Genomic DNA, 15225 nt, shown 5'->3' on the forward strand with positions numbered 1-15225 from the left:
AACTAGTGCCTACGCCAAATCTTGGGATTAGTTGTCAAAGCGGACCCCAAGCTCCATTGAGCCGTGGCAATATGCTGGGCAACGCTAGGAAGAAAGAAAGAAATCGAGTAACAGAACTTAGTAACCAACTAGGTATAATAGTTATGATGTAAATGTCCATATCATGTTGGAGTCCTATATGTATTAGCCAACTAATTATTCAAGATCAATACACTTAGCTCCCTTAGGTATTCGCCTAAGTACAATCTCGGACAAAATTGAGTTTTATAAAAGTGAACTAGTTTCTAGGTCATATTTTCTATGAATTGGTCATTTTTGTAGACTCCAATTACAGTTACACTTTTCCTGGTTTTTCGCGGACCAGAATATCGATGATTTTTGTAACTTGATTTAGACGTTGCTATCATTTTCAATCCAAAAACACATAAAATCACAATTCAGAACATGCGGCAGCTTTGTTTTCTATCAAGTACCTCAAGCACCAGGGCGGCTACCGGGAAAATCGAAATTCGTCAATTTCGGGCATTTTTCTCTGTCACTCTAATTACGTCTTAGTGAGAGTAAAAGAGAAAGATCCCCACAATTTGCGAATTTAGGTTTTCGCGGTAGGCCCCCAGGTCCTGTCAAGTTTCAGCAGTGTTGCCAGGTGAGCGGAAGAGAATTATCGTACTTGAGTGTCAATATTATTGTACCGTTGAAAAAAATATCGTACGCCAATCAAAAAGGCAGCCCCTAAAAATGTCTTGCAAAATAAGCTTAAACTTCCAATTAATAATAAAAAAAAAGACAATTTTCGTCTAAACTGCGCCAAAAATCTGTTTATGTTTGTGTATTTTTGGGATAGACTCAAACGGTATACAGGAAATTGTGACATTTTAAACTTTAAACTTACACCAAGGAGCCGAACACCCAAAAGATACTAATTTTAGCCTATTTCTGAGAGAAAGTGTCATATTTTGCTTCAAATTACTAGACTTTTAAGGTGGCATCATCCAAGGGCTGAAATTATAGTACTTTAGTGTACGATAATGCTCTTTGGAACATTACGTCATACCGGGGCCCAAATTATCGTACATGTACGACAATTATCGTACGCCTGGTCACACTGAGTGTCAGTGTCGACAGAGTCAGCTAAAAACGCGTCAAACATCGCAACGTCGCGCCGATGCATGGAGTGGCAACGCCGCAATGTATTTGTACACGACATTTGTCACACACACATGAGTAAAATTTATAAAAATATAACGTTGATTATTGCATGATTTCTGTATGAAACAAAGTTTTTCTATTAATTTAGCGCAAATGAATATTCGAAAGTAGATAGATGCGCAACTATTTATGTAATAATATTGTGTAATTAATTAATAAATAGCGATTGTTTTTTGTATGAAAATCGAACCACCTTAACGTTACGTCTCAATATTAAATACCGTCATCACAGCAGACAATTTATTTTCCAAATACAACGTGTAGAAGATTTGCAAGTAAAACTTCAAAGCACTTGCTCCATTTTCTTTGTATTTTTTTATACTACGTCGGTGGCAAACAAGCATACGGCCCGCCAGATGGTAAGCAGTTTCCGTAGCCTTGCGCGTTGCCGACCCTACCCCCCCCCGCTCGTTGAGCTCTGGCAACCTTACTCACCGGCAGGAACACAACACTATGAGTAGGGTCTAGTGTTATTTAGCTGCTGTTTTCTGTAAGGTGGAGGTACTTCCCCAGTTGGGCTCTGCTCTAGATCTGGAATGACATCCACTGGCTATACCACACAAAGTGAGATAAAATTCACAATGCCCATACCTCTCTTTTGGACGTAGTTTAAGGACGTACCCGGGTCCTAGGATTGTATTATACAATTGTAACATAGCAACCAAAATTAAGAGAGCCACTCCACACTAGCGTGTCCCGAGCATCGGCGTCTAGCTAACTCTATGGAAAATGTGCTGTCACTGCACCGTTGCGCCAACGTTGCGTCGAGCAGCAGCCATAGAGTTGACTGGACGTTAGCCTATCTTGCATTTTTTTTTCTTGGGCAGTACGAGGTAATAACGCTTCATTCCTGGAGTAATATGCTTGATTGAATTCAATTGAAATGAAGGTTGACTAATTATTAAAGTGGCTCTTGGTGCGATGGCACGATTGTCCTTATTTAACAATTTTGACGTTTTACAACATCAGTATATTTTTTATGTATATATGTAAAATTGAGGGAATAAAAATAAACTAACAGGAAAGAAAATGGTAAGGTATTCGAATCTGGGTATTTGCTCTTTGCTCTGTGGATGGCTAAGGGATGGATGATGTCATTGTCACTGAATTGTTAACCGTCAACTTTGAGTTACAGCATAATAAACGGAACCGCACAGTGCCATCCAAAGAGTAAAGTAAGTATATAGGAAAAGAGATACTTCTTGAAGGATGCAAAAAAAATGGTGTTGGCGCAAGATGTTGGGGATTTCTTGGACGGCGCGCGGGACTAATGCGGCATGCATCCTGACGGAATTAAAATCGAGTGCCGGTTGTCATTCATTTTTTCTCCATCGGATCCATAGTTACTTTGAAAACGTAGACAGACGGGAGCCGGACAACTTCGAAAAGCGCATTATGTTTAGCATGGTGGATGGAGCAATGCAGAATGGAGAGCCTTGGTGCACAAAATAACGATTTCATGTGGTCTTGAACTTCAGTCATGAGGAAACGAAGAAGAAAAAAGTAATGTTTGTCAAGCTGGTATGAAATTATATCGGTGTTTTTTAGTCGAAGTGAAATAAAAAATCAAAAGTGCTATCAAACTTAATCTTTGCCACTACAAGAAGTGTGATAGTTTATGGAAGATATTCCTTCCTTACGATATAATACCGCCTTTAATGGTTGTTTGTGTAACTGTACATTAAAAATCAAAAATGCTATCAACCTGAGTTTATGCCCAAACGAGAAGTGTGATAGTTTGCAAATATATGGATGGAAAAATTCAATTTCTCATTTTTCCAAATCATATCATTATTGAGAAATTTGTGAACTCCTTATTCATAAAACTTAGTAAACCTCTGTTATATTTTCCCACTTTCTAACAAACACAAATGTAAATATTGCAGACAGGGACTAACGATCATCAACGGCATTTTAAGTTCAACAGACTTTTATAAATAACGCCATAAATACCTATATAACTGTTACAAATTATAAGTATCATAAAACTGTTAATCTTAGTTTTTATAACCTTCTGAATTCAAAGGTAAATTCATATTATATTCATTCAAAAAATAAAGAGCCTTCAAAGAAATAAAGAGATATTCCTAACTTTGTGGCAATTGTGGCAATGTATCTTTATCGCCTCTAAATATCAAGCTTTAATCAATATTATATAAAGAGAAAGTTAGTTATATCTATCTCCTGGAAAGTCATGCCCAATGGAGTATACAAACATCCCTTCAATTATACTTTAAATAATAAGGCTGGTACGCGTATTTAAACATAAGACAAACTCTTTATCTTATTTACGCGAGTGGAGCTGCGGGAACGTCTAGTCTATGTATAACGATTAATAAGTAAATATTAAATAAATAAAAATATGATTGAGGACTTAAAACAAATAAAATAATAAATATTGTAGGACATTCTTACACAGATTGAATGAGTCCCACGGTAGGCTTGTATTGTGGATAATCAGACAACGATATCTAATAATATACAAATACTTAAATACATAGAAAACGCCCATGACTCAGGAACAAATATCTGTGCTCATCACAAAAATAATGCCCTTACTGGTTAAAGTAACAAACTAACAACACAAATGTGCTCAACTTCCAAAAAAATATTTAGAAATTCTAGAAACGTGATAGTTACTCTATATAAAAATGAAAGGGACCATTATTCAACGCGGGAGAATGAATATGAATTTAACGACAGGATGATGCCATGTGCTTTTAAGGTGGACGTCCACAGCATCGGCAAATATGTATGAGGTCGGTGATTAAGGTTACAGGTTACTTTCTGTCCAAGTCTGGTTAATTATTTTTACATATTATGTAGAGGATATTTAGATTCCTTTGGTATGTATTTTGGAATAATCCATTTAGTTGTTTTCAATCTAGAGCAGTTCAAATTTACCTCTGAATTGTGAATTTTTCTGACGTTTTCTAATAATTCGTTAAACCAAGTGAAAATGCTATAGTGTGTTAAATATTTGTAATTTACTTACAAAGCCTTTTCATTTGATACTTCATATGATATGTTTAAAATGAAATAAAATGTTTTCTTTGTACCCGACTATATGATATATAGTTACTACCCTCTCATTTTCACGTTTGTCATCTCATATATTTGTGTTCAACACATCATAGTGAATGCAGTGATGAAAAATAATGCCCTTACTGGTTAAAGTAACAAACTAACAACATAAATGTGCTCAACTTCCAAAAAAATATTTAGAAATTCTAGAAACGTGATAGTTACTCTATATAAAAATGAAAGGGACCATTATTCAACGCGGGAGAATGAATATGAATTTAACGACAGGATGATGCCATGTGCTTTTAAGGTGGACGTCCACAGCATCGGCAAATATGTATGAGGTCGGTGATTAAGGTTACAGGTTACTTTCTGTCCAAGTCTGGTTAATTATTTTTACATATTATGTAGAGGATATTTAGATTCCTTTGGTATGTATTTTGGAATAATCCATTTAGTTGTTTTCAATCTAGAGCAGTTCAAATTTACCTCTGAATTGTGAATTTTTCTGACGTTTTCTAATAATTCGTTAAACCAAGTGAAAATGCTATAGTGTGTTAAATATTTGTAATTTACTTACAAAGCCTTTTCATTTGATACTTCATATGATATGTTTAAAATGAAATAAAATGTTTTCTTTGTACCCGACTATATGATATATAGTTACTACCCTCTCATTTTCACGTTTGTCATCTCATATATTTGTGTTCAACACATCATAGTGAATGCAGTGATACTCATATAGGAGATGACTTGTGCCACAATTGATTTCTAGGAGACTTTGGGACCAATTCATTTCCGATATAATCAATTAATTAGCTTGACAGAGAAATACCTTTAAGTGCCTATGTACCATTAAGGATACTAATTTTAATTAGTTAAATATATTCATACCTATCCATTGTCTCATGTCTTATAATGTTAATAAAAACCATGTCAAGGTGTAAATTAGTCCCTATAGTGGATCATATATGCCAACGTAATGCACACGAACTACTTTCCCCTGCCATTCTTATAAGTCGGATAATATTATCCAAATATCCGCCTATACTTACACGTGCCGCCCCATCCAATATATCCTCCTACGTAGCTGAGTAGAAGACCGCCAGTAAAAATTAACAGACTGCGGATGGTTGGTGCGTAAACATCTTTCTGGTCCGGCAGCCAATCCACCAAAATACCCCACGATACGCCTAGTCCGATACCAACGAATATTGCTAGAAGCGCCTGAAACGAAGAGAAATTATTGACCATACAATGCAAAACGTTTACTTTATTTGTTATTACTTCCATCTGGATCTTAAAGAAATTTCAAGATAAAATAACATGCAAACACGATTAAATTTTGAAAACTGCTTCAAAAATGATTTTTGTTGATAAAAAAATATTCAAGATGCTATAAAGCATAAAAATATGTATACACCAATTTCAAATTTTTATTCCATCGTGTTTTATATTTTTATACTAACCATATTTCAAAACACGGGTTGTAAATGAGCATCAAATGAAACTTAACGGCCCTTCTTTCTCTTGAAGTCACTGGTCGATCTTTCACTTGAAAAGGGGCTTTACTTTTTTTTCTTACCTAGTTACCTACATAGGCTACATGCACGCCAAGTTTCATGCTTCATTTTATACATCACCTTTACAACTCTGTACGCAAGAGGGGATGCGACGAATATGGCACTATTTATGACGCCAAAAAGTCCTTCAGTGACAGCGGTGTCCAGTCCACCCGCATTGGCCACGAGACTCGCCACCTGGTTCTTTGTGCCTAAGCCTCGCCCGTGAAATGCCATGGCAGTGGGTACTATTACAGCTGGAGATACAGACGATAGTATGGCACCTAGGTGGAGACCTAGAAGAGAACATTTGATTTTATTTGATCTCTGTTTTTTTTTTTTTTATAAATATTTCCGATATTCGATTGACAAATAGATGTCCAACGAATTCTGTGAAAGTCTTATAAAATCATTAAATATGTTAAAATTATTGTGCCCAAAATGACACTGTAAGTACTTAACATTATATTGGTTTAAACTTTTAGGTACTGTTACTTACGTAGCCCCCAGGCAACCATTCGGGATTGAGGACGCACACAATTAAGCCTGTATATATTATGACCTCTTTAGAAAAACGACTACGTATACTAAGTATCACCTAGAGGTTGAAGGTTACCCTTATATGAATTAGTTTTAACACACGCCAATCATATATATTTAGATACATACAGAATATAGTACGTAGACGTATTAAGTAGATAAATTGTTTGTATTTCCTTTATACACGAACTCACCCCAATACCAAGGATATTTGAGAAGCACATGGACAAAGACGGCCGTAGACAAACACTCCACAATCCAGGGAAGGGTTGCCAATGAGAAAACTTTTACCGAATTATATTTAATATATTCCCAGTTCCAGCTGAGAGGCCCCTTCGACAAGATAATCACGGGATAAATCCGCCTGAAACAAAAGAATCTCCTGAAGCACTCCTACTCGCAGCATAAACCCCGAAAATTGATTCCTAGCGGCGGTTATCGAGACACGGATTAATTGTTTAAGCATTCGAGAAAATAAAACCTTTTCTCTTCTTTTATGGGGAAATTAAAAGTACTTTTGTTGATTGAAATTTTCATTAGCGCTGTTAAGTACCTATTCCTTAAAGTGGAATTGTTTTCCTGACGTAAACAAATTCGGAGAAAATATAATTGGGTATGAATAAAAATTACGAGATAAGTAAGCTGTGAGTATAATATTAACAGGTACTTTTTGATTCGATTATATTTAAAGTCCATTAATAAGCTTATCATTACCATTCTTAAGTATATAGGTACGTATTCCTTCAACCTTACCTTAAATGATAATCCAATGCATCCGCGGCAGGATTTTGTAAATAGTTCTCCGTTCCCAAGTTTCTATACAATGCGCCGATTAATGTCATTCCTACGACGGGGTTCAGGGTGGTGTATCTCTCCAGAGTATGGCCAGTGATGTACCCCGCCGCCGCCAGGCCAGCCATCTTGAACAGATACCCGCTCGGGAGTACGGCATCTCGCAATAAAAACCATGAGCTCCCCCACAATGTCACTCCTGAAATATTTAATTTAATATACATTCTACTAATGCCGCTACTGGAGTTATTTATTACAAATCTTGGATGTTTTTGTTACGCACTAGGTTTATTCCAACATTCCTATAGCGGTCCGAAAACTATTAGTATTTATTACATTACCTTCAATATGATAATATCTTATACCTTTAAACGAGCAATTCTTGTATATATATATGTATATATATTTCCGGGATCTCGGAAACGGCTCTAACAATTTTGCTGAAATTTGGTATATGGGGGTTTTTGGGGGTAAACAATCGATCTAGATTAGTCTTATGTTTGGGAAAACGCGTGTTTTCGAGTTTTCATGCGTTTTTCTTTCGACGCAGAATATGGTCGCTAATTTCGTGTTGCCGGCCACTGTCCGTCTGGTCCAGCGGCTTAAGACGCGGACTGCTAAACGAGTGTTACGGGTTCCAATCTCGCCCGGTGACTAACTTTTTTTTTTATATGTTCAAGTTTATATATAATTTTTTAATTTTTATTGTTTTAGACAAGTTTAATGTAGTAAAAAAATGTAAGTAGATAAGATTAATACCTATACACCACCATATTATAATAAATAGTTATAACCGAGCAATGCTCGGTCGCCCAGGTACTAACTATTGATAGGGTACAGATTGTATTTCCATATGTGTTATAACACCTTATAAAGGATTAAGGGTCAAAATAGGGCTAAAGATAAAAGTTCCCAGGTTCAGAAATATCCTACATACAATAATATCTGAATTAATGCTACAGTAAAAGTTAAATGAAAATAATGGGTACCAAATAGTAAAATATAGCAAGGTTTTATCATACTAACATATAACGCTACATCATTATATAATATTTTTTCAACGTCAGACGTATGACATCAATTACAAACATGCAAAAACAACACAACTAGTTGTCAGTATGTCACAAAAAACTCTTATATAAGTACTTACCACATATGAAAACACCCAGGTATTGTTTCAGCTCCGTCACGGAAGGGGCCGCATTGACTAGCATTCCAGAACCTCCTTTACTTGCATTGTTAATATGCCCGGTCCTAAAGAATACATATAACATTATAATAGTACATTTCGATGCTAGTGCGGAAGTAAGCGAGTGGCAAGACTCGGGACGAGTGAAGAATGACATTTCCGCACGTGTATCGAATAACGTTTTTTAATACAGTTGCGAAAAAATAAGCAAAACAACAAGTACTTTTTTATGCATGTTCTATAAGACAGAAACAATTGTAAATATAAAACATTATACTATTATTACCTAAGTATTGTTATTTACGATTATTTGTGTATCGTATATTTCAATTGTATGAAAACAATATCGAATGTTGCCTTTGGAAACTTAAAACATTCTTGCAGTTAGAAAACACGCCTGCTTTGACAGGCGTTTCGGCAGCTATTCCGTTCCATTCAGACAGCTTATTAAGAACGGTTTTTCAATATTCAATATAAAAAAATAACGTATTATAATGATGAAGCGGTAAGTAATGAAATATGAAATATGCTTATATATTTATCTGGGGGCACGGCAGTGCCCCCTCCAAGGCGAGCGCGAAGCAAACACTGCCGTACCATCCTTTACTGGAACCATTTCGCCGCATTTTCAGGCCCCTATTTGAGAACCTCTGGATAAGACCAGAACGCAGAAATTTTCGTGATCCAGTAAGCTATAATCACATACTTTAAATCCAAAATTTCAAGTCGCATTGGTCATTTAGTTCCGAAGTTAAGCGAAAGCAAAGTTTCGCATTTATGACACTCACTCACTCACTCACTCATGATCATCAAAATAGAACTAGTACTTCCCATAAACTCAGAGAGCTGAAAATTGGTACAGAGTTAGGGTTTAATGGCCACATACAGGGAAAACTATAAAAACTAGGACAATCCAAGATCTGGAGCTCCTGGTGACCCTGATTAGAAAACAAAATAATAATAAAAAAACTAATTCTAAAAAGAAAAGGACTGTGTCAAATAAGAAAATCTAATAAAATTAATCAATAAGCCCACGTTACTACAAAAGTGGCAATTTTCCATCGTCAATGGGTAGCAGTTCTGGCGACAGATTGGTGCAGTGGTGTCATGGAGCACCTGGTTTTGTACCCTTGTGTACCCTTCAACGGCCAAGTCACACAACATTAACTATAATAATAAAGAAATCGCAGTAAGGAACCTTAGACTTGGCACGACTTTGTCGATTTCATTACTTTTTAGAGATAAACAAGCAGTTCCATTGAGACTTGGTTAGTTTTTTACAGAATGTTTTTGGTGGGATTATTTTTACATTAACAGTAGGTTTTTATGTTGATTACGACTTTTAAAGAAAACTAACATTAACACTCGCCAATAAGTAGTCATGAATTGGAACAAGTGGAAAAGTAAAAAACACTAGTTCGCGAAATCCAACTTTCCGCACGCTAAACAGCTACGTAAAGTAGCACTTTTTGAGCAACTGTATTAAAATATAAATATCCAATGTCTAGTTACTTCAAGACACACCACAGGAAATAATAAGAAATGGGAACCTAACTCAATAAACGATAATAAGTCATTGATATAAATAACTTCAGCGATAATCATAATTTTTGCTATCACAAGGACTAAAGCTGTAAACACTATATACTATTTTAAATATAATACAAATTAATACTTACTCACGTTTTGGAGCGTTCCATCTCAAAACATGTCGCGTTATTACTCCGCGTTACATTGACGTTTCGTTTTCCTGCAAGTTATTTTAGTTATTTGATCTAATATCTAGTACATAAATATATAAGACATTTATTGATACCTGTTTTATATTCGCTCAACATTAACGCATAACAAAACGAATATTTGGACTGTCACTCAGGTACATTAAATTCAATCTCAAAAATAAATATTGATAGGCTTTTTTATGTAGTTATGTTCTACATAATAGTTATAGTGCATAATGCTAAGGAGCCCGTTTCAATTATATTTAACTACCAGTGTTGGCCGAACGTTCATTAGAAATGACCATATTGAAAATTAACCATTACAAATTGAACCGTAAACCGTAACGGACAGTTACAGATTACGGTTCAATTTGTAATGGTCCAACTTTAATATAGATAGATAGAATACTCTTTATTGGCACACCTCAGTAAAAAGATACAAGAAAATAAACAATTGATGAAATGTAGAGGCAGACAACAGGCGGTCTTATCGCAAAAAAGCGATCTCTTCCAGACAACCTTTGGGTAACGGAAATAGAGAAGTAAATATAAAATAAAACATTGATTCCAACACTGATAACTACTTGTTACAGTTTTGATCTTATTTTGATACGACCTTGAAGATCGCTTTCACAACGCTGATAGATGCGTGCGAAATGAAGTGAAAGTCGTTCGTGAGATGTGCGCCAGTCACGAAGACGACCGTCAACGTCGTATCAAAACCCGTTCAAAACCTTAATACTTCATTAAATTTGAATCGGGCTCCAGGTTGTATGGCTCAATTTATATAGTGGGATAAAGTACTTATGTGTTTTAACTTTACAGATAGGTTATAATTACCTACTTGTTTAGGTTCATGTAGGAACTAAAAATTACTTGTCCATATTCATATTTTTTAAATATTTTCTTGTCTAACTAAGCCTTGGCTTATACGAAATTAGAACATTTCAGAAACACTTAGGGTAAGTTCTTGTAATACAGAATATAGATTCTGAGATTATAATCGTATCCCTATTAAAAGTACTTTAGGCCATTAACTAAACCGGATTTCTAATGGATATTCGTTAGCAGTTGTGCATAATGCTAAAGATCTTGGAAACTTGTGCCTCGTGCTATACTCGTGATGAGTTGAAGGCCTCCTCTCTATAAAGCTTACCAATTGTCAAGGAACTATGGATTACTACTTTATCAAGAAGTATCATAGGTGTAGGTTCTATAATGGTATTATTTGGGACATGTGAACAAATAATTAATGCTTGAGATTTGCCTTTATCTTATAGACGTCGATTAACGATTCATCGGGGACATCGCAAATTTGCATAAAGTGGTCATTTTATAATATATCTGTAAGCCATCGTTCATTTAAAGTCTCTGAATTTTCTTCATTTGTTTGAGTTTGAACGAATGCTATGCACAAATCAGCGCAATAAAATATACTTAAATAAGTTTATGGCAAAAATTTCATTTTGGTACAAGCTTTAATCGCTGACTGTACTTTTTTTCCATAGGCAACTAATACTCATCGAGACAATTCTAAAAACCCCAAACACAATTAGATTGCGTTGTTTTATCACAGAGTTCCTATGGCTACCTCCTGTCTCCATCATCAGGTTAGCTTGATGGTACCATAATATTGCATTGTCACCCGACTTATGTATGCAAATTTTCAGCTTCATCGGAAACCGGGAAGTGGGTCAAATTTAACTTGCAAGATTTGTCCTATATATACTAACAGGGTAAGTTAAAAATAATAATAAAAGCTTGTAAAATAAAAAAGGCTATCGCCTCAAAACACACACGACATATTGTGGTTTTATGAAAACGGACTAACTTAAATCGCTTCAATGGATGATTCCAATTATTTTACAGCTCCTAGTCGCAATAAATAAGAACGTAAAAGAGATACTTGCCAGTTTTACGACTATCGCCACTCATCTTTCCATAGCCCAACTACTACCCGTTTCGTACATACTCTATCACTTTGGCGTCACACACACTAACAAGTACCTATTATAATACTTATTAATCACTCAAGATCACAACAAATCAACTCAGTATTGTACGTCTCTAAGCGGTCAGTATAACCGTGTGATCTCGTTTAACGTCCTTCTAATAATAAATTTCGTCGCATGCGCTCTGTGTTCAATTGCCATAATTGAAAATACATTAATCACTTGATGTCGAAGTCATCAGAAGGGAGGCAATACAATTGAAGTAGTTTTGAAAACAGCAAAGAAAGTTATTCAACATGACGTGTAACGACACGGAAGGCGCAAGGTTGATATGTGATGTTGCCTTGTATGACAGAATAATGCAACACTGCACATATAACATAGGTACCTAACTGTTCCTTTACTATTTTTGCTGATGATTTTCTTTTTAACACGTGTAATATTTTATATCATTGTTCGATTACAAATTTTACCCATATGTATAGTATGTCATGGATATTTTCAGTGTTAGTTAAAACTAGTTGTCCGTAAGGCCTCGGTAAAAGGTGGTTTTGAGTAGTATACACATAAATGACATAACACAAAAAAGCTTTTTTTTCTAAGTAAACATTATAAATACAGTCTGTTCCAGTGAAAACGCGTTTTCCCTAGCCAGAACTAGTTTTAACTGAAATTAATTTTGAATAATTATTTAAAAGTAGTTTTCAACGAGGCACTTTGCGAGATAGTTCTGGCATACTAGTGTTTTAACTAATGAAAACGCATTTTCACCAAGGTGATACGGAAAACTAGTTTTAACTAGGGAAAACGCGTTTTCATTTAAAACTACTTTTTACGGCACCGGGGTAACATGAGAAAATAATTAAAACATAGATTGTATTCCTCAAACGATCGATGACTCTTTTGTCTTTAGACAAATTTTTCATACAAATTAAATATATATAATCTTCAATGGACGCTATCATCATTGTAATTTGACATTGCTTGTCATGCTTCAAACACAACAAAATTCTCAACACATTGCGTCTTAGAATAAACTTTAAAGTGTACTAAAAATCAATACACAAGTTATTTTTAAAAGTATTTGCACAAATGTTGGTCTGCAGTTTGAGGAGTAAAGCCTACCTACAGTTTAATTTTTTCTCCTGTCATAGGCCCACCTGGTATAAAATCTAAATACTTTAAAAACATTGAATTCAAACAATATTATAAATTCGAAAGTTACTCTGCCTGTTTGTCGGTCCTTTACCACTTCAGGCTTAAACTGCTCAACTGTTTAGGTGAAATTTGGTCTGGAATCAATTTGAGGCCACGGGGAAGGAGATAAGATAGGCAATACAAAGGCAGACGAATTCGCGATCAGAAACTAGTTATTAATAAATAAAACATTGATGATTGCTTGCTTGACTGATGATAAATAGGCACTCACTAGAAGTATCATTTATAGTGATAACATTAATTCCAGGCCTTATTTTGTGTACTTTTAGCTAGGTATTAATTTGTCCTATTTTACATAGGCACGTAGGTAAGTCGAGCAATAACGTATTAGACTTCTTGTACAAATTTCATTACTTTAATGGTTTTGTGCAATTAATATAACGATGGCAGTTTATAAAAACACAGATGTTATTATACGGTATCGGTAATGTTTGTTCCAATAGAAAATATTTTGTGGCCATTAGTGATATGATATTATTTATTACACATGGCATTTTTACACAAAAAATCTACAAATCCAGAGCACATTTTTTTTTCATTTCGCATGTTATGAAAATGGGTCGTTGTTGTTTTAAAAAACGATGCGTTTCTGCTCTAGAGCACTGTACTTTCAAGTACGTTTTCTGTTATGATACTTCCCAAATATTTGAAGTTCTTGACTTGTTCTATATTTCTACCCCTTATTTTTAGCTTACTCTTTATATTACCTTTCCTAGACACTTCCATGAATTAAATTTTATTGTTATTAATTTTCAGTCTAAATTCTCGAAATATTTTATCCATTGTATTTACCTGCTCTAATAAAAAAAAACTAATTGTATGTTGTTATTAGCTAAGGCAAATAAAGCTGCTAGGGTGTTTAACTCGGGTAAAATGCACTATTTCAGTGTATTGGCGCTCTCACTGCATTCGAGCCTGTGCCAAATGAGTGCCTTTCATCCTATTAAGACCTATTAAGAAATCAGTCTTTTATTGAGACAAAAATATTTTACTCTCGTTTATTTTACTAAACTCAACCTTGGCCCATGTTTGACATGTCTACTTGGCACTATTTCAAATTTGTGTATGTATTATTAGTTTTCAGTGACAAGTGTCTGTTTAAAAATAGAATGTTCTCTCAATTCAAATGTTAGTTCTTTTTAACTGAACTGCTTTTTGACAGATTCAAATATAATGGCAACTTGGAAGGAAGTACAAATTTAAATGTGGAAAAGGCCAATTTCTCCTAACATTTCGATTTCAAAATAATGCCATTTTGTTATCATTGGCGATATCATTATCATATTATTTTGATATCACAATATAAGTTCAAATTGGCCTCCAATTGCAATTGACTCTGCTATAATTGCTCCTTCCAATCTGCAAATTATTTTTACTCGTAATTTTACCTTATTTTTTGATAGGCTCATGAAAACTTAGTAATAGTTGTTAAAATGCTTGTCGGATTTCTAAACGTTCATTGATAATGCTGTTCTTACTTTAACATTGTTCGCAATGTTAATGTCCATAACGAAGTCGATTCTTGTTCAAGATCACCTGCCACCTGGTTGGTATCATCATAATCGTTAAATATATTTTACGTTTGGTAACGATTTCATTTGAAACTAGACATAGCGAATAAAAGCCATATATATGTAGATATATAGGTAGTTTAATTTTCCACTGTTGGAATCACTAATATTATTATAATATCACCCATGAAAATTTAAGCAAAGAAAAGTTAACAAAGTTTTTACGCATTGTATTTGATAGGTTATAAATAAAAAACTAATAAGCACAAACGCTTTGCATGTTCCTACGAGTATATACTTACTTTAAACATAATTCTATATTGTAATTGATACCACGATAATAAACATCAAATATATAAATATAAGTAGTAGATTTTCTATGAGTACAAGCTTAACGATTATACTGTTGGGTAATTCTTATTTTTGTTTGTGTTATCTGTAAGAATACCATATATTTTAAGAAAATAAATAAACTCTAAATCAATATACTTAGCAATTTACCTCTAG

General features: G+C 34.5%; 1 protein-coding gene across 5 annotated transcripts in view; it reads right to left on the reverse strand.

Annotated features, from left to right (window-relative positions):
• Window positions 1-13316, reverse strand: part of LOC133518274 (sodium/hydrogen exchanger 9B2-like) — a 34571-nt gene extending 21255 nt beyond the window's left edge. Inside the window, exons 1-7 of one of the 5 annotated variants that reach the window (XR_009799454.1) lie at window positions 11948-13315; window positions 10000-10066; window positions 8278-8381; window positions 7089-7326; window positions 6530-6699; window positions 5877-6091; window positions 5289-5460 (exon numbers count right to left, since the gene is read on the reverse strand). Coding sequence is in view for 3 of the 5 variants with exons in the window: in XM_061851929.1 (XP_061707913.1) it covers window positions 5289-5460; window positions 5877-6091; window positions 6530-6699; window positions 7089-7326; window positions 8278-8381; window positions 10000-10066; window positions 11948-11972 (991 nt within the window). In the remaining 2 variants the exon portion in view is untranslated. Of the gene's footprint in view, window positions 1-5288; window positions 5461-5876; window positions 6092-6529; window positions 6700-7088; window positions 7327-8277; window positions 8382-9995; window positions 10067-11947 lie in introns of all 5 variants that reach the window. The other 4 variants (XR_009799455.1, XM_061851929.1, XM_061851927.1 and 1 more) reach the window with 4 other exon arrangements.
• Between the last annotated feature and the right edge of the window lie 1909 nt (window positions 13317-15225).

The sequence above is a fragment of the Cydia pomonella genome, chromosome 5, assembly GCF_033807575.1.
Source record: "Cydia pomonella isolate Wapato2018A chromosome 5, ilCydPomo1, whole genome shotgun sequence".
In the NCBI taxonomy this organism is placed as follows: Eukaryota; Metazoa; Arthropoda; class Insecta; order Lepidoptera; family Tortricidae; genus Cydia; species Cydia pomonella.